Consider the following 19,539-nt stretch of genomic DNA (forward strand, 5'->3'; position numbering starts at 1 on the left):
CATTTCTAAAAAAAAATAATAACAATACAATAAAACATTTTATTTATTAATTATTTTCTGAAATTACGAAATCCCTGAATATCTCATGCTGGAGGTCTTTTTTGTCCTTAAACAAGAACCAAGTACACACACACCTATGAATCCCATGCTGCGACCCAAGACAAAGATTCCATTCAGTGCTCCGATCTCCACAAATTCATCTGCCTCATCACTGTAGAGAGGGAGAGAGAGAGAGAGAGAGAGAGGGAGAGAGAGAGAGAGATCAGTTTTGCTTACTATATACAGTGATGACTCATTATGTTGCAGTAAAAATCAGGCCATTTCACTCGTTTTACTGACCGAGTGAAGCCACCACAGGTCCTCAGAAGATCCACAAATGCCACTCCAATAAAACCATCAACGTTTAGGATAAGGTTTGGTTTCTGAGAGAGAGGGAAAGAGACAGATTTTACATGATTTTATACAATAGTATAACAGTAGTACTGCAGTTAAGCTTGATAAAACAGATGTACAAACATTCTGTCACAGCAAGACACAAAAAGGTGTTTTTACCTTTGAGGTGGTGATTTTCTCAACCTCCAGAGCATAGTCGAGCATCTGAGTGGCAGGAAAATGCTGTTTCACAAAGTCTTTGAGGATCTGCACTCGCATGTCAGGATTATTGATCTGAGAAACAAATCAATCAATCGGTAAAGCCAGCAAACCAAAAGAAGCACTGTTAAATTGCCCCATGTTTGCAAAACACATTTCTAATCACTTTAGAAATATGTTACTTGTGTGCTGCTAGTGTCACCAAATGGAATTGCAAAAGTAATTTGGTTTCTTGATTACTCCAACTGTCTTCCATTGGTCATGACATAACTATGACATAACTCATGACATAAACCAACCTATGAATGTCTTACTTGGTTACTTAATTGTTACTGAACATTAAAGCGATAGTTTACCCAAAAATAAAATTTCAGTCATTGTTTGCTCACCCCTGTTTTGTATAACCCTATATGACTTTCTTTCTTAACACAAAGGGAGAAAATGTGAAAAATTTTGTTCTCAGTGATGTCATAAAATGGCAGTTTATAGTAACTACATCTTCAAGCTTAAAAAGAATTACACTTTTATATTCTTTTCAAGATTGAAAGTTAGTTACTATAAACTGCCATTGTATGACATCACTGAGCACAAAATGTTCTCACGATTTCTCCATTTGTCTTAAGAAAAAGAAAGTCATAAAGGGTTATACAAAACAGGGGTGAGCAAACAATGACTACGTTTTCATTTTCAACTAATCCTTTAAGTTGGGATAAGACAAAGTGTTGTATCACCATTAAAAATTTACTCACTTCAGCTTTAATTGGCTTCATTGGCTTTGCTTTAAATGCATGGGGTGGGGCATTTTTATTCAACTACATTTTGTCAATACCATTGTGCCATTTTATTGGCACTATTAAAAATATTAATTTAAGATGGGACCAAGACCTGGCATGAACTGGACTCAAATCACAGCGGCTCAATGTGTGCCAACCTCTTGGCCACAGCTCTAACAAATGAGTGTTTGTATACTCACTGATTTCACCCTGTGTCCAATGCCCATAATGAGTTTGCCATCTTTCTTCATTTTGTTGACAAACTCCATTGGCAGCATGCCACTGTCAAATGCCTTACTGAACTGCTTAGCAGCTGCATCCAGAGCACCTCCAAAACGGTCCCCCTAAACACACACACTTTAAACTATGCTCTTTTAATGCTACTCATATGGTTGAAACAGCCTGTATGCACGTAATACTGCAACATTCTTACAATAGTGAGGAGTCCAGACGTGAGGCTGGAGATCAGGTCTTTGCCAGCACGTGCACACACTATAGTGTTATGAGCTCCAGACACAGCAGGGCCGTGATCAGCTGTCACCATCAGACACATCTCAATGAACTGACATGCATAGCGCGGCAGCCTGCAACCCACACACACATGGAAATCATAAAAGACTAAATAAATGTATGATAAGAGGTACTGGTAAACTGGGAAAAGGTCTTAGGATTTAGGGGTGAAATGTGACCTGCAAATGTTTTTGTGAGGTTCACCCAAAGAGAGAAAGTGAGACAAACTTATAGTGGATTTGAAAATGCAAACTGTTGAAATGCGCACACACCTTCTTTGGAACCAGAGTAGACCGAGGGTTCCTCCCAGTCCAATCTCAGACTTGAACACCTCAGTAATGGGCATGCCAGCATAAATGAGCTCCTGCCCTCGTTCATCACAGATACTAGTCATGAAGGACGCCGGCTTACGGATCAGACCCAGCTCCTACAGAGGGAGAGACATACAGATAATGTTTGCCCACCATCAACACACTTAACACGCAAGTGAAAATCTTTCTGCCACATGCATAATAGTTCATACTCACGCGTGCCCAGGAGTAATCCATTGGCACTGTGGGGGGAGGAAGCTCTGTGGCAGGCACAATCACACCATTGGCCACCAGATTATCATACATAGATCTACAAGATACAGAAACATGTGGTTACTAAAGACCATGAGCTGCAGCCATCAATAACTCCACCCAATTCTATGTTTGGATGATAGGCAAAGTGCCATGACGTACTTGATGACATCACCCAGTTCATCAAAGCTCTTGGGCACACAGGCTCCTGCCTCTTCAAGCGCTTTGTTCTTAGCCACTGCAGTCTCAGATGCCTGGTTGGCACAAGCTCCAGCATGGCCAAACTGGACCTAAACATACAAACCAAGCCAGAAAAATAGCCAAAATATAAACTGGACTGGATTGTTTGGTTGATTTTGAAAAATTGATTCTCTCATCTCAATTAGTCATTACTTTGACACACATCAGACTTAACCTGCTCGTGACAAGCAATGCAACATCTCAATCGGTCATATAATTGGATATCATACACACCTCAGATGAGAACAGGGTGGCACAGGTTCCGATACACCAGCAGACTACAGGTTTGGTGATTCTGCCCTCTTTAATACCATTACAAATCTTGTACTCTTCGTTTCCTCCAATCTATCAAGAAAGAAATAGTCAGAGAGAGACTGATGCAGAGAAGACTCATCTGCATTACTGTGTATTCCACACTCTCATTTCATTGAGCTCTACAGTCACTAACCTTTAGAGAGCTAACCTTTGACACCTGCATATAAGTCTGCTAAGCCTATGATGGTAACTTGATTAATGTTGTGGCTAGAGATCGACCAATATATCAGTTTTACTGATTAATCGGTACCGATAGCTGCTTTTGATCTACACACATAATTTTTTTTTATTGTGTCATTATTATTTCTTTGTGTTCATTTGTAATATGGAGTATAAATGCTGTATGAGCAATTAGTTCCAATGTTTAGTTTATTGTGTTTCTTTTGTAATTACAGCAGTCAAAAATGCACGTTAACACATGCGATAACTTTAAAAAGTTCAACACGTTAAATTATCTTAAAAAGTTCAACACGTTAAATTATCTTAATCGTGAATAACGCAATTACCATTAATAAAGCATAAACGAGCAAAAACACTGGTTGGACCACCTTCGCGATGTGTCCGCCTAGAGACATTGCACTGAAACCTACACCACAACGTGCACACAACAGCGATGGGGAAAGGACCTCTATGCACTATATGTATGTACAAAACAAGCCCAGATGGGACTTGTGATAGAAAGCAAGCACTTTACAGCCTCTGTAAGGCACAGTTGAATTACCACAGAAGCAGGACAAATCTTAACTACCACGAAAACGCAGAATGAAGTTGTCTGCATTGCTTTTCATTTGGAGATCAGAGGCGCGCGATTAATGTTGGCATTGACGCGCTTATGTGAATAATGACTTCACGATTGCTGTATCAAAGTGGATAGCCACAGTCTACCAGCAGATTAATATTGTGGAGAATGAGAGTTTAAAAGATTTAATGCCCACTGCAATGAATATGCAACCTATGTGGGGGACTAATTCTTTCAATTAGTCACCCACTTAAACTTGGTGCTAATTTAGCCTCATCCAATGGAAGGCTTTGTTTTGAAAATGTCAATTAAGCATTATATTGTTACATAATATTTAGCTTTCCTAAAAAGAGAATAAAATGCATTTTGACAAGAAAATAAATATATATGAGTCAAATTTTAGCACTTTCAAAATCAGCGATTAATTGCGATTAACTAGGAAAATTATGCGATTAAATATGTTAATCGACTAACAACACTAATTGTAATACCTTATATATGATTGTAAGTGCATGTTTTGTTTCCCTAATGTGTTTGTGTGAGCTGGAAGCACAGCCTTTTCGGTGTATTTCAGTCTTATTTATAGTTTAAAGTCCCGCATTATGTACCAAATATTTATGTTATAATTATTATTATTATTGGGATTTTGGTTACACAATATCGACTACATCTGGGATTTTATTAATTTTGGACTCTTGTTGCTACTTTGCCTGTGCCCATCACAGTAATGAAAGACTGAGACAATTTGTTTTACATTCAATAAATCAAGTTTTAGATCTATTGGCCGAATTGGTTAGAATCGGTTATTGGCTTTTACCATCACTTTAGTTATCGGCAAAATCCTCTATCAATTGACTTCTAGTTGTGGCTACCTAATTTGTTTTTGCACATACATAATATTTTTATGTTGTAACTAGGCCTAGGTGGAATCTGCTGACTTATTTGGTATTTTCTGCAATTATTTTAAGGGTACAATCTGCAGAATTCTGAGGAAGGAATTTAAACGGAGCAAAATTTAAAAGGATCTGAGAGTACTAAACCCTAATAAGTAGCTGAAAGCATCACGAAATTAGATAAAATATTTAATAAACAAACATGAAAGGGGTGAGGAATTCATAGAACTTTTGAGAATGATGTGTAGAAATTCTGCCGAGTTTCCTGTTTTCTGGTGGCTCTTATGTCAACTAGCTCTTTACTTCTTACTTTTAAATCTCTTCATGTGTGTTGAGACAGCAGAGAACAATCTAACTTCAGTTAATCTCTCCAATTGATTAAATCATGACACTGGGGTGGTTTATTATTCATTACACATATTGGGGACAAGCTGTATTCCCTTGGCTGAATAAATGGTTCAGTCACCTACCTCTCCGAGCACAACGATCATCTTCACTCCTGGTGTGTCCTGATACCTCAACACATGATCCATAAACACGGAGCCTGGATACCTACAGGAGAAACATTGGATTTTAACTCACAAAAACAGTGACTACGTTTACATGGACACCAGAAAGCAGCTTATTGCGAGAAAGTAGCGTTCTGGTTTACATGCACTGTATAAGCAGTGTACTCTTTACTCCTGTATACATATGGCTCGGTCAATAAGCAGCTTTCCCCACAGCAATGCAATTTCCCCACAACACTTTTGTAAATAACAAACATGCTATCCAAGGAAGACGTTGCTATTTTATTCCCCGTTGCTTCACTTTATTTCCAGATATTCCAGAGTTGTTGCTGTGTTTGTTTCCTTCGTGAACTGTGGCATGAGGGACGGTCAATATTTTACATTGAGGTGTATAAATGGGTATAGTTTACAATATATGCGCATTTCCCACTGTAATGTTGAATTCTTTCCACAGTGTTGACTTGGGCTCCATCCTATGATGTTTGTTCCCTGGTCTGATCATGCACACGCACATTCATCAATCACCCATCAGAACGTAACTTATGTGTTTACATGACAAACCCAGGTGTGTTAAACCACATTCTCTTAAGCCCTTAAAATGGCATTAATTGGAAACTGGCATTCTTGTTTACATGAAAAAAACCCTGGAATAAACAGTTTTCTTAAATGTGTGTAAACATGGTGACTATGTGCTTCAACTTTACTTCGAATCAAAGACTCAAACACACCTGTCACCTCCAATGGCAACTCCTTCAAAGACTCCATCAGTAGTGCGTGAGATAATGTTGTTGAGCTCGTTGGACATTCCTCCAGAGCGAGACACATAGGCAACACTGCCTGGCCTGTACAGCTTAGAAGCCAGGATGTTATCCAGCATTCCACCAGTGTTGCCAATCTTAAAACAGCCTGGTTTAATACCACCAACCTACAACACACACATTCAGGTTACAGTGTTTCATGTGTTCCCTTAACTATCTAAATGAGGACATATCATTCAGGTTTTATTTTATATAAATTCTACCTATCTACAGAATGATTTGGTTTGGAATCGGTCTACTCTGGTAGAACTTCATGTCTCACGCTGAAGATATAAGAAGCAGTGAGGGTTGCTGTTGCACTTAATGATAGTACAGGAAAAACTGAGTATTTAATTGTTTTTTGTCTTCATCGCCAGAAGAATGCACGTTCAAGAACTGTTAACAAAACTGAACATCATAAAAATTATTTGGTTCCTGTATTATAATGCAATCATTACCAGAGAATTTATATAGGTGGCGGTGGGCTATTAAAACTTACTCGCACATTCACTGAAAATCTGAAAATGGTCTTCCCTTCACCCGAACGCTCCTGAACATTGCAATATGTAAGCCTGAAAAATTACTGGTTGTAAGCCTACAGAGCCCACTTGAGGACAAAACTGGAACATGTTAAATTATTTTACAAGCACCCACCAAAATGCCATGTGACACTGAAATTCACCAGCCAAATAGAAATGTACCCACATTTGGCACTTGGCGGTGTTAATTTCAGACCCTGCATTCATCCATCCAACCACAGTCTCAGTCCACCCATCCATCCATAGTATCCATCCACCCATCAATAGCATTCATCCAGAGTATCCACCAATCCATCCACAATATCATCATCCATCCACTCATCCACAGTCTCCATCCAGTCATCCATCCATCAAAAATATCCATCCATCCAGCCATCCATCCATCCATAGTATCCAGCCCTCCATCCACCCATCCATTTATACACCCATCCATCCATTAATCCATCCATTAATCCATCCACAGTATCCATCCATCCATTAATCCATCCACAGTATCTGGAACATGTTAAATTATTTTACAAGCACCTGCCAAAATGGTGTGTGACACTGTGAAATTCATCGGCCATATAGAGCATTTCCCAGCATTTGGTGCTTGTTAATTTTGGATCCTGCATTCATCCATCTATCCATCCATTCATTCATTCATCCATCCACCAATCCACAGTATCAATCCATCCATCCATCCATCCACCCACCAATCCACAGTATCCATCCATCCATTCTGAATATCCATCCATCCATCCATCCATCCATCACATCCACAGTATCCATCCATCCACCCACCAATCCACAGTATCTATCCATCCTGAATATCCATCCATCCAGCCATCCATCCACCCACCAATCCACAGTATCCATCCATCCATTCTGAATATCCATCCATCCATCCATCCATCCACCCACCAATCCACAGTATCCATCCATCCATTCTGAATATCCATCCATACATCCATCCACCCACCCACCAATCCATAGTATCCATCCATCCATCCATCCACCCACCCACCAATCCATAGTATCCATCCATCCATTCTGAATATCCACCCACCCACCAATCCATAGTATCCATCCATCCATTCTGAATATCCATCCACCCACCAATCCATAGTATCCATCCATTCTGAATATCCATCCACCCACCAATCCATAGTATCCATCCATCCATTCTGAATATCCATCCACCCACCAATCCATAGTATCCATCCATCATTCTGAATATCCATCCACCCACCCAAAATATCCATCCAAAGTACGTACACACATACACACACGTTGTGTTTCCATGTTTTATGGGGACTTTCCATAGACATAATGGTGTTTATACTGTACAAACTTTATATTCTATCCCCTAAACCTAACTCTACCCCTAAACCTAACCCTCACAGAAAACATTCTGCATTTTAACATTTTCAAAAAACATAATTTAGTATGATTTATAAGCTGTTTTCCCTCATGGGGACCGACAAAATGTCCCCACTAGGTCAACAATTTCGGGTTTTACTATCCTTATGGGGACATTTGGTCCCCACAAAGTGATACACACACACACACACACACACACACACACACACACACACACACACACACACACACACACACACACACACACACACACACACACACACACACACACACACACACACACACACACACACACACACACACACACACACACACACACACACACACACAATACCGTTGCAGGGCCAATAATGGTAACTCCCTTCTCATCTGCAATTTTGATGATCTTGCGAGTCAACGCCTCAGGGATACCTTCAGCAATGATCGCTATGGTGTGGATCTGCGTATAAATACAGATACAAAAGTTCAACAAACAGATGACACTGGTTTTAAAATAGCACAGTCATGCAAACGGTCTTAATGACGATGCTGATCACAGACCTGCGTGTACTGCATGGTCTCTATGGTGCTGTCGTAAGCAGAACGGAGGGAGGCAAAGTTGATGAGCACGTCCACCTCTGGATGTTTCTTCATGGCATCAGCCATGTTTTTATATACTGGCAGCAGGATCTCTTTATGACCCCAGTAAAACTTCTGTTTATGGTCTCCACTGATTAAAAATATAAAAAGACAAATGTATGAACTAGTGATCAACCAATATTGGTCCTTCAATGAGTGATTTTTCAATATCTATTGAACAGGATGGCCAATGACAATATAAATGTGTAATATTCATGTATTATGATATAATACAATAAAAAAAATAAAAGCAAGAGAAATTGCTCATCTTTTTTTTACATTTTTATTTAATTTCTTATATTCATCCTAAAAAGCATTAATATTATCCATTGACAAGGCTATCTGTAGATTAAGTATTAGCCAGCTATTTAGCCTGGCTTCTGTATTGTTCTATAACTAGTGTAAAAATGATAAATTAACTCTGCATGGACAGCTAATCTGACAAAATGTCTTGTAAATGTAAATCAGACCTCAATAACAGTTTGTTGGTTGCCCCTAATTGACTCAAACCTGCAACTATATAACATGTTCTTACCTCTAGACATACAGTAACTCTATAATGCCAGTTTTTCATGTAAGATTGTGGCAGACCATTTTTAATGTACTGGGTTGGACTTACGTGAAGGGGTAAACCATGGCTGCTACTGACGGCTCCTCACGTGAGCACACGTAATCAAAGTCCAACATGCCCTGCACAGCACGCGTCTGCATCCCCCACACTATGGCCTTGGTGTGGTTACTGAACAGAGTGGTGCTTTTGGCTACAGAGACAGCGATAGACAGAAGGACAAAGAAAGAAAAATAAAGACAGGAGATAAAAAGTGACATGTTATATTTCATTCAGTACATTTCTGAGAGTCTCAAACTCTCTGCTGTGTAATATTTTCAGAATAGCTCCTGTTTGCACGAACACAAACTATGCATCCGAATGTTTTTAATAGAGTGTTATTAAACCGTAATTAACCACCCAAAAAAATGTCATTTTAAATGTGGCTAAAAACCTGTGCACTTTCAAATATATCAACTAAATGTTTTCAGCTAAAGCCATGAAGGTACAGAATGTTCATTATATCAGCCTCATAATACTCTATACTAATTCATGTGACCAGTGCTGAAGACTTTCTAAACTCAGAAGAGAGACCAATAGACTTTTGGGGTCATCTGAAGACCTTTAATAATAGATAAGAGTCAGAACTATTGGTTTTATAAATCTCATTTGCTGATCACGGTATAAAAAGTTCCACTTCAATCATTGGCCTGTAGGGGGAGTACACACAAAATAAATCTGTTTAGCTTCTACTGTTATGTGTCCACTTGTGCACCTGTTACTAACCTGCTGGAACTCCTGTTTGGGTCTTTTGGGCTGAAGAGCTTTCTGCTCCAGCCTTGGCTTCAGAGAAAGAGGCAGATCTGGTGGAGGCGGGAGTCTGAATGTGCCAGTTACAGTGAGACAGAAGGTTGGAGACATAAAAAAAAAAAAGAGAACACTCATTTTAGGAGGTTAAAGGCAGCCTAGGCAGCCATTTATTTACTAAATGCTACTTTAGGAATACATATTTAAGTTTGTCATCAGAAATATAGATAAAGCCCAGACCTAATCTCAATAGAGCATCAAAAAGGATAATTCACCTAAATAAATTATTTTTGTTCCAAGATCATTTGTTTTACTTGCTTCTGTGGAACACAAAAGGAGAGGTAAGGGAGTAAGTTAGTGTCAGTTACCATTCAGTTACCATATCCATACAATGAAAGTGAATGATGACTGAGGTTAACAATCTGCTTAACATCTCCATTTGTGTTCCACAGAAGAAAGTTATACAGAATTGGAGCAGAATTAGGCTACAGTAAATAATGACATGGGTAAAATATTCATTTAAATGCAATATTGACCAGAATGTGATTCGGTCAATGATTGCTGTGACAATTACGGGTAAATGCATAAAGCTCTTTTAGATCTGATATATAAATACTATGGTCTGGAGAAATAAGGAAGAGGAGAAAATGCAATTCATTTCACTGAAAGACCAGGATCATCTAATGGCATGCTTGAGGCTATAAGAGGTTTTAATGCAAGTAAACTCAAAGTAAGACTAAACAAACACACACACACAAAATCACTCACAGTGGCACCGCTGTCCGAGTTGAGAAGAAAGTTGGCAGTGTGGTCCGCACCGCGAGGCTGTGTGGCGATTGGCCGGTGACCTAGTGCCATTCCAACAATAGCTGTCATGTGAGTCTCAGTGCCAAACACATGAATGGGGATACCAGTGGTCTTTCCTGCACACACACACACACACACACACACACACACACACACACAAACACAAACACAAACACAAACACAAACACAAACACACACACAAACACACACACAAACACACACACAAACACACACACAAACACACACACACACACACATACACACACACAAGCTGTGACTCCTTGTACACTAAAAAAGTGACACACAAATATGCACATGACCACACTCACCAATTTCCCCCATCACTCTTAAACCTTCCTGGTAGTTTGGGCCACCACGTCTGACAAAAATAGTGACCTCATGCTCTTTCAGTGGGTTCTGGTAATCTTTGATTGCTCTGACAATACCCTGATGCACAAAACAACAGTTACACAAAACACTTAACTATCTTAAATATAAAAGCATAGTTTGAATGTCTAGCTTATCCAACCTTGAATGTTGCCGCCACATTAGTGAAGTTGGCAATGCTGCCTCCAATTATCAGGACTTTACCTATACAACAAAAATGAAGAATGAACACTGTGAGACAGAAACAAACATATCAATTCACACATGTGCACGTGCTGGTGGACATACCATTGGGGTGTTTCTCACGGGTCATGAGGGACAGGATGGTTTTGGCGTAGTCATAGGTCTGCTGTTCACTTGGAGCACCTGAATACTCTCCGTAATTTGCCAGTTCATTGACTCCACCCAGATCACAGATTGTGTCACTATAAGTGAGAATACTTCAGTATGTTAAAGCATGAAATAGTATATAGAAAGACTTGCTAGTTGGACAAAATCTGAGTAGTGCAAGAAGAGTCAATTATATTTTTTGGACAGCACCAGGGTTATTATAGTTTAAAAAATGTCAAATTTTTTATTTCATTTTGTGTTTTGGTTTAAACTTAGTTTTAATAAATGGTTTTTATTTCGTTTGTAATTTTTGTTTTCATTTCATTTCATTATATATATATATATATATATTTCTTCTTCTATATTCTTCTCACCACAATTGTATTGTTTATCTGAGTTACTGTAAACTTTGTCAGTTTGAATCAGTCTGGCCATTCTCTGCTGACCTCTGTCATCAACAAGGCATTTCCATCCACAGAACTGCCACTCACTGGATGTTTTTTGTTTTTGGCACCATTGGCAAAACAATTACAGCACTTATTAATCTTGATTAATGTTAATTCCAACATATACAAGCATATTTTTAAAAGTTTGTTAATACATGCAATGCAATTTAAGTTTGTGAAAGTATGGTATCTGTTAATATACATTAGGAAAAGTATGAAGTTCATGGAATGAAATATATTCAGAAGTTTTGTCTAAGATCAACTAAACGAGGCTCTAATTTCTTTTGCGCTCTAATTTCTTCAGAGATGGCAGCACCATTATTTCCCATCGGCGCTTTGCTGGTTTATTTTGCCGTCGTCCAGAGCCCCTTCCCCAGATTTGCATGCCTCTAAAAGATGTATGCAGGCAAACTGTGATTGGCAGGTTGTTTTAAATTGTTAAGCAGATGGCCACTAGCCGGTTCTTTTTGATAAATCAGGCTCAAGAGGTTATTATATCATCCAACAGTTATTGAAAATTATTCTATTTAGTTTTCATTCGTATTGTAGTGCACGTTTGTAGTTTCAGGTTAGTTTGTTTTTTTCTTCATTGAAAACTGCGGTTTTTATTTTTATTTTAGTTAACGGAAAAATGTTTCACTATAGTTTTCATTTTAGTAATAATTTTCATTATCGATAACAATCTTGGATTGTGCATTTTACATGTGTATAATCGGCAAAGAGTTTCTTTTGTCAACTTTTAGGAGTACACTAGTATAGATGGTTTCATAGCTCATCAACTTTCACTCCAAATCTGATTTCATGGGCTAGGTTCAAACTGCAGCTGAATGTAGCACGAACCGGATTTTTTTTACTCCCATGTGACACAGATCTGTTATTTAGATGACCATGTGAACAGACAAAAGCACTTTGAATCTGACATTTTCAAATCTACTCTGGGCCACTTTCATATCTGGAAATAAATCGGACATGCATCAGATTTTTCCAATATGCCTTCAGTGTGAGCAGCCAGGTCAATTATAATGTAATTTTTTTAATCAAATCTATTGATTTTATGGAATGTTTAGCACTTAAGTAATTGTAACAGTTAAAAGGATGAACAAGGAGGAGGCGGGAACCGGCTGATCAGTCAAAGATATAAATTAACTTAAAACAACATAAAACAATGACACAGATGCAGCCATGTGCGTCTCTCTCTCTCGAACTGGTGTCTCCGGCCCCCCTTTATCTTGCTCTCCTGCTGATCATCCGATTCAGTGCCGGCCGTTCATCCTAACGGCCCACTTCTCCTCATCACAGTAATGTTACACTCTGATAATTAAATCGTATAATTCGATGGCACGCATGCGGGTGAGTTTCAGAGCTTCGGCTGTTCAGACCAGAATCTGATAAGGGCTACATTTAATAGGTCATGTGAACGACATTAAAAAAATAAAATAAAACAGAAAATCACATTTGCCCGTGGGGTCATGAATCTAAGTGGGTATGGTATACCAGGAAAATGTACAACTGTGTCTTACTAATGAATTCAATGCTACTGATAAACAGAGCAAGGGAAATTATGCAGTAAATCTAGAATTGGTTTTAATTGCATTTATGTTTTGTATGGGTGCATCACAGAAAAACAAAATGGTTTTGTTATCCTTTTTACTACTCTCAGAGGAAAACACACACAAACTAATTAGTCTCCCTATAGTCGCTCTCTCTCGCACTATCTCCTCCCTCCATCCAGAGAGAGGGACAGATGCAGATGTGAACGCTAACTCTCCAGATTATACTTATCAGGCATGGATGGGTAATGTGATTTTGCTCTCACAGTAAAGAGACACAGTGTCTGACTCACACAGGTATCTGCTCCATCTAGAGTCTTCAGAGGACAAGAGTTCTGCTCATTACCTCTATCTTTCTCTTACTATCATTTTCCTAATCTAAGCTATTCGATAAAAACTTAGAAAGAGCTAAATTTCATGAAACTCCAAGGGTATCATTTATTCTTGTTAGTAGTAAGTTACACAGGTAATTTGCAAACTAGAGACACTCCAGAAGAACTTTGAGTGGTACCTGTACACAACAGAAGCTCCACCCCCTGCCACCATAGTCCAGATCCGTCCGCATGGGTTCAAAATAGTGAGTTTGAGGCTGGCACCACTCTTAGCATCTAAATCGGCAATGTACGCCTCCTATAGGCACATTTAGGAAATATTGTTAGGATACAATCATATGGGTTTAGAACAACATGAGAGAAAGCACATAATGACAAGTTATTTTTGGGTGTACTATCCCTTTAAGCCAAAGCTTCTCTGTCAAAACCATATGTTAAAAACAGCCAATTAGAAGAGCTCATCTGACAGAAGAACAGTTGAATCTGTTGTTTATTTATAAACCAGCTCTGAATTTATTCCTGTTAAACCAGTAAAGCCATAACAATGGAGCTAGAGTGTGGTTGCAACCAGTTAAACTGGTCAGAGCACAATAAATATTTCCAACATGTGTAACTATCTTAGGAAGGCTATAAAAAAATAAAATATAAATGACAAAGGGCAGGAGACTCATCACTTTCTGCCTTCAGTGATTTTAAACTGTAATTACAGTGAGTCAGTTAACACACATTTACATCATGATGCAATAAAAGATTAATGATTAATTAAAGATTAATTATAAGATTACAGATCAAGTCTCCAATTAATTATTAAATCATATTCTTTTCAAAAGGAAGTGCAAGTAAGCAAACACAGCAGAATCAGAGGTGTACAAGCTTTCTCTGGTGATCATCAAAAAGAGCAAAGAAGAGAAAATGACTGGCTATTCCTTCCGGTTCATTGTATGGTAGGGTGACCAGATCCCACCCAGCAAAAATGAAATTGAAGTATCTTTACCTAGGCACAGATCAATAAAGTAAAGGGTGCATCCGCATCTGTAACTGTTGTCAACTTGTACTTTTTGCTGGCAGCAATTTTTCTCAGTGTGCCGCTTCAGATTTGGTGCGGGCAGAAGAAAATTATGGATCATACAATTTCGCAGTGCAGTCAGCCGACCAAAAACTATGGCCATGCACAAAAGAATGATAAGCAAAAAGTCCTTCACTTGCATGCACCTTGTCAGATTCAGAAATTTGCTTCACAAAAATAATAATAATAAAAAAAATGCAAAAAAAAAAAACAAACAAACATGAACACAGTCTCCACATGCTTTTATGTAGGAAGATGCTGCACGATGTCGGTGTGGCCTCCATGGGCGATGGAAATGCGAGCTCCACAAATCTAACACCTCACTTTTTTTTTGTTGTTGAAATTTTTACTCTTTTTAAAGATCTTCATTAAATGTACATGCAGGCTTTCTTGACATTTTCCTAGCTGCAATTTCATCTGTGTGCTCTTTCAAACGGCCTCTTCAATCGGTTCACTAACTGGAAGTCTATTGATAGGGGATTGTGATTGGATAGTTTAATCCAATCATGTACTTCAAATAACATGTTGTGATTTTATTGGTTTTACAAGTCATATCCTTGGCTACCTTTGATTAGAATTGTCATGTGACTGAGAAAGCCGCATAAGTGAAATACGGGACAAAACAAATTTTTTTTTAATAAAGTTGTGACACTAGAAAAAATGCTTAAATACGGGAATGTTCTAGGAAAAACGGGACATCTGGCCACCCTACTTGGCAAAGAACTCTTCGGAATGAATGATTGGATTACATATTTCACTGAAAATTTGCAATATTAAACTTAAGCCACACTAAATATGAAAGTTTTTCCAAAAAATTACAAGAGAAATATAGCACAAACACGCTTTAAGCAAAACATAAATATGTCTGTACAAATATATAGGATGTCAAATTGCTTGTGAAACATGTCCAATTTAAAGTGATGAACTACCTCTGTGGTAACTCTAGGACACCTGTGTGAACTTGCACTAATACATCCATTAAAAATACAAAAATTGCCAGTTAGTTCTGAGAAAAAGGTCTAGCATCATTTTACTGCCAATGCCACTTGTGAAATGTTATCGATTCATGAATTAAGTGTGGCTTAAGTGTCCAAACAATTGCAAACACGTGTTTAGATAGCCTATTGATCATGTGCTTTTTACCTCAGGATAGGCCTCTCTGCCAAAGGGAGGGGGAAAATCCACATCACCCCATTTGGCCTTACATAAGTAATCAGCTGTAGCATCAATTTTAGCAGCCATGTCCAACACATATACTCCATCCTTAGTGACCACTAACAGAGAGAAAAAGAAAAGTGTTCATTCATACCATAGAATATTCCTTTTATTTACATTTACATTGAAATTGATTGTACAGAGCCAAAAGTGTTAATTTTCATGCTATAAATGCATGTTTACACAACCGGTACGTACGCGTGTGTGTGTGTGTGTGTGTGTGTGTGTGTGTGTGTGTGTGTGTGTGTGTATGGAGAGAACATCAAAAGGAAGCTCAGTTCACAACACAGGAACAGATGCCACCCTGTACACAGTGATTCTTAATTAGTGCCTCACAGTCACCATCAAACAGCATTCATGTTCATTAATTAGCAATCTATTGCCTAAATATTTCCTCAAAAACCTTCTATGATGTTTATTTGACATCAAGTTGGATCAGAGTTAGGCCATTAAAGACCCAATGAAATGGCATGACGAGCACAGTTTTCATTCTTATGATGACAGATTTCCTAATGAAATAGGAAGTCGAGGCAGGACATATCAAAGAGTTTGTCCCCGGTTTTTAAACAACCTTTTTTTTTCCACAGCCATGAACAAATTATTTGCCACTTGCTATATCTAGTCAGGTGTATGTGGTGTTAGGAGAGAACGTTGCCATTCTAGACAAGTTAAGAGAAGTCATCATTTTCTAAGAAGAGAATTTTGTTTTTTGTACCACTTTGTGGAAACTAATGGGGATCTGAACAAAAAAGAAAAAAAAGAATGGAAATGTGAATATCTGCTAAAAGATACTTTAGCCAACTTTCTGGAGTATACAGTATAGAAGTAAATATGGACTAAAAAAACAAAAAACAAACAAACACACACTCAAATTTAAAGGGATAGTTCACCCAAAAATGTAAATGATCTCATCACTCATTCACCCTCATGCCATCCCAGATGTGTAGAACTTTCTTTCATCTACTGAACACAAATAAAGATATTTAGAAGGATATCTCAGCTCTATAGGTCCATACAATGCAATTGAATGGTCATCAAAATGTTTAAGCTCCAAAAGCACATAAAGGCAGATATAAATCTCCACTTTTACATTCTTCTTTTGTTTATGGCAATACACATTCGTTGTGCATATCAGCAGGGAGGGGAATTTATAGAAAAAATAATATTGAACTTTCTCACCCACACCACATATCATATCACTTCCAAAGATATAGATTAAACCATTTGAGTCTTGTGGATTACTTTTAACCTGCCTTGATGTGTTTTTTGACCTTCAAAGGCCATCAATCACTTGCATTGTATGAACCTAAACAGAGTGGGATATTTTTCAAAAATAAAAATCTTCATTTGTGTGAAGAAAGACATACGCATCTTGTATGGCATTAGGGTGAGTAAATAATTCGAGAATTTTCATTTTTGGGTGAACTATCCTTTTAATGGGGTCTTTAATAATGATAAATACAATATCCATGAGTAAATAAATTATGTGAAACAAAATAAATAAATTAGTTTTTGTGCTTAGTCATCCAAGTGTAATGAACAAAAAGAACTTGACAGATTTGTCTTGGGTTTTCATAAAGCAAGTCACTGAGTATCTGCTCTGGCAGATGCAAAACTAATGTCAAAAACAGCCCACCCCCCCAAAGTGGGGTGGGCTGCTATGGAGACTTACCAAGAGGGTTTATCTCCAAGTATGTAAAGTACAAGTCTTCGTACAGGTTGAACAAGCCGACCAGGAAACTAGTCAACACGCTGCAAAGACAAAAACATTAACATCTTAATACAATGGAGTTGTTTAGTTTCTAGTCCAAAAAAGAAACCTAGAGGACAATTTTCAATTAAAAAAAAAAAATATATATAGGTTTTTCAATTTATGGTCTTAAAATATGGTCTTAACATTACTTAAAGAGACTTTACCATTTGGTTCAATATCATAAATTCCCTCCCATTATACTTCTGAAACAGTTGTGTGCTTTAAAATATGCAAGTTGCGAAAATATAAGGACTATAACATTAACTAAATGATTCATCAAGCAGGGAAGCCATAGCGAATTAGCCTTCCGGTTTGGCCAACAACATTTATGCCATGACTGAACAGTTAAATTATTGTTACAATAATATTAAACTAAACAGACTCAACAGACACAACCAGAGTACAATGCGAAACAATCCCAAACATCCCACATAATTGCTTCACTGTCGACACACACCCAAAGTAAATATGTGCAATTATGTTTGACATTGTAATGACTTTCATTTAAAACTCAAATGAATGAACAAACTGACAACAAAAAACAGACAGACAGCGTACGGTTATGATGCTTGATTTAGTGACAGAATCAGTTCAAACCTGAACAGCTGGTGTTTGAAGTAACAAGGGTAAACAGAGAGAGACAGGCAGGAGAGAGTGAGAAAACATCATTCGTCATCCACCTCATAAAAAAGTCCACAGTCCAGAAAACAGAAATTACACAAGAGGATAAATGATGGGGAGACTGAATCACTAGAGACAATGAGGGGAATGCACTTGTGGGATGACAGTAGGCTAAATGTACTCATAAAAATAGCAATGATGGGACTATACAAAGACCCCATAAAATAAAAATGGGCATGCTTATAGACCATCTACATTAGCTGTGAGGTCATCTATATGCTGGAATACTCCTAAAACTTCACAAAAGTAACGTTTAGCAGACTAAAGCATTTACATTTTCTGTAATTTTCTCTCTTTACTTTTTTGATAATGTGTCGTGGGTGTGCAAAATTCAGAATTAAACTCCCTTTCAATTCATGAGTTGGAATTTGAATTGAAATGGCCACGCTCCAAAAAGGAAGTTGAATTTGATTTGGAATGATAGGAAGTGGAATGTACTGAATTGCAATTCAAAGAAATTCAAAACAGTAACACTACACAATTAAATTAAACAAAGACACATTTTGTGACAAATAATTACGTTATTATTTTTTACCAAGTATGCCTATTTATTCCCTAATAGAATACAATTTTTAAACTCTTAGACATAAAATTTCTCTCTAAAATACACAAATAAATAAAACAAAAATTAATATAGCCTCTAACATTTTGTTTTTGCTGTACAGCACCAGCAATTGTCCACCACGCCGTTATATAAAAAATTCGGATTTATTGATGGTTTAATACAGGGGCATCCACACTCTGTCTTGCCGGCCAAGAGATTTTGGAAAAATAACAATTAAGCCCACTATTGAGAAATTATGTGAAATTCGTAGTCTGAACACTGGGTGTCGCTGTTATGTACAGCACGTTTGTCTCCACTAGTGCATTCTCTTTAGTTGCCACTAGCTTCATCCATTAGAAGAGTTCCGGAATTTGGATTTCTCCAGATTTCCATGGATGAAGCGCCATACAAAAAGAATGTGTTTGTTATAGAACTGGTATCGGGTTAGATAATTTGCTCATGTACTCGTTCTCGATAAAATGTCCTGATACCACACATCATACAACTGAGTGTTGCTGTCGTTGTCCAGCGCGAGTGGCCACACCGAGCATGCAAGCAGAGCACACTCTCCTGTAACGTTCTTTGCAGCGCTGGGAAGTTTAGTACTTTGTCAATTGGTTTGTTT

The 19,539-nt window shown here is 37.9% G+C and overlaps 1 protein-coding gene across 1 annotated transcript in view; it reads right to left on the reverse strand.

The window, feature by feature from the left end:
* The window catches only part of LOC127653308 (ATP-citrate synthase-like), a 42,703-nt gene that overhangs the window by 490 nt on the left and 22,674 nt on the right, over positions 1 to 19,539 (reverse strand). The window contains exons 6-27 of the mRNA XM_052139954.1: positions 17,609 to 17,688; positions 15,865 to 15,995; positions 13,835 to 13,953; positions 11,286 to 11,422; positions 11,140 to 11,201; positions 10,940 to 11,057; positions 10,572 to 10,726; positions 9,783 to 9,876; positions 9,069 to 9,210; positions 8,372 to 8,540; positions 8,166 to 8,270; positions 5,862 to 6,058; positions 5,095 to 5,176; positions 2,912 to 3,022; positions 2,600 to 2,727; positions 2,402 to 2,495; positions 2,147 to 2,301; positions 1,798 to 1,948; positions 1,565 to 1,708; positions 553 to 666; positions 340 to 422; positions 135 to 211 (exon numbers count right to left, since the gene is read on the reverse strand). Of these exons, the coding sequence (XP_051995914.1) occupies positions 135 to 211; positions 340 to 422; positions 553 to 666; positions 1,565 to 1,708; positions 1,798 to 1,948; positions 2,147 to 2,301; positions 2,402 to 2,495; positions 2,600 to 2,727; positions 2,912 to 3,022; positions 5,095 to 5,176; positions 5,862 to 6,058; positions 8,166 to 8,270; positions 8,372 to 8,540; positions 9,069 to 9,210; positions 9,783 to 9,876; positions 10,572 to 10,726; positions 10,940 to 11,057; positions 11,140 to 11,201; positions 11,286 to 11,422; positions 13,835 to 13,953; positions 15,865 to 15,995; positions 17,609 to 17,688 (2,648 nt within the window). The remainder of the gene's footprint in view (positions 1 to 134; positions 212 to 339; positions 423 to 552; positions 667 to 1,564; positions 1,709 to 1,797; positions 1,949 to 2,146; positions 2,302 to 2,401; positions 2,496 to 2,599; positions 2,728 to 2,911; positions 3,023 to 5,094; positions 5,177 to 5,861; positions 6,059 to 8,165; positions 8,271 to 8,371; positions 8,541 to 9,068; positions 9,211 to 9,782; positions 9,877 to 10,571; positions 10,727 to 10,939; positions 11,058 to 11,139; positions 11,202 to 11,285; positions 11,423 to 13,834; positions 13,954 to 15,864; positions 15,996 to 17,608; positions 17,689 to 19,539) is intronic.

Source organism: Xyrauchen texanus, chromosome 12 (genome assembly GCF_025860055.1).
Source record: "Xyrauchen texanus isolate HMW12.3.18 chromosome 12, RBS_HiC_50CHRs, whole genome shotgun sequence".
NCBI lineage: Eukaryota > Metazoa > Chordata > Actinopteri > Cypriniformes > Catostomidae > Xyrauchen > Xyrauchen texanus.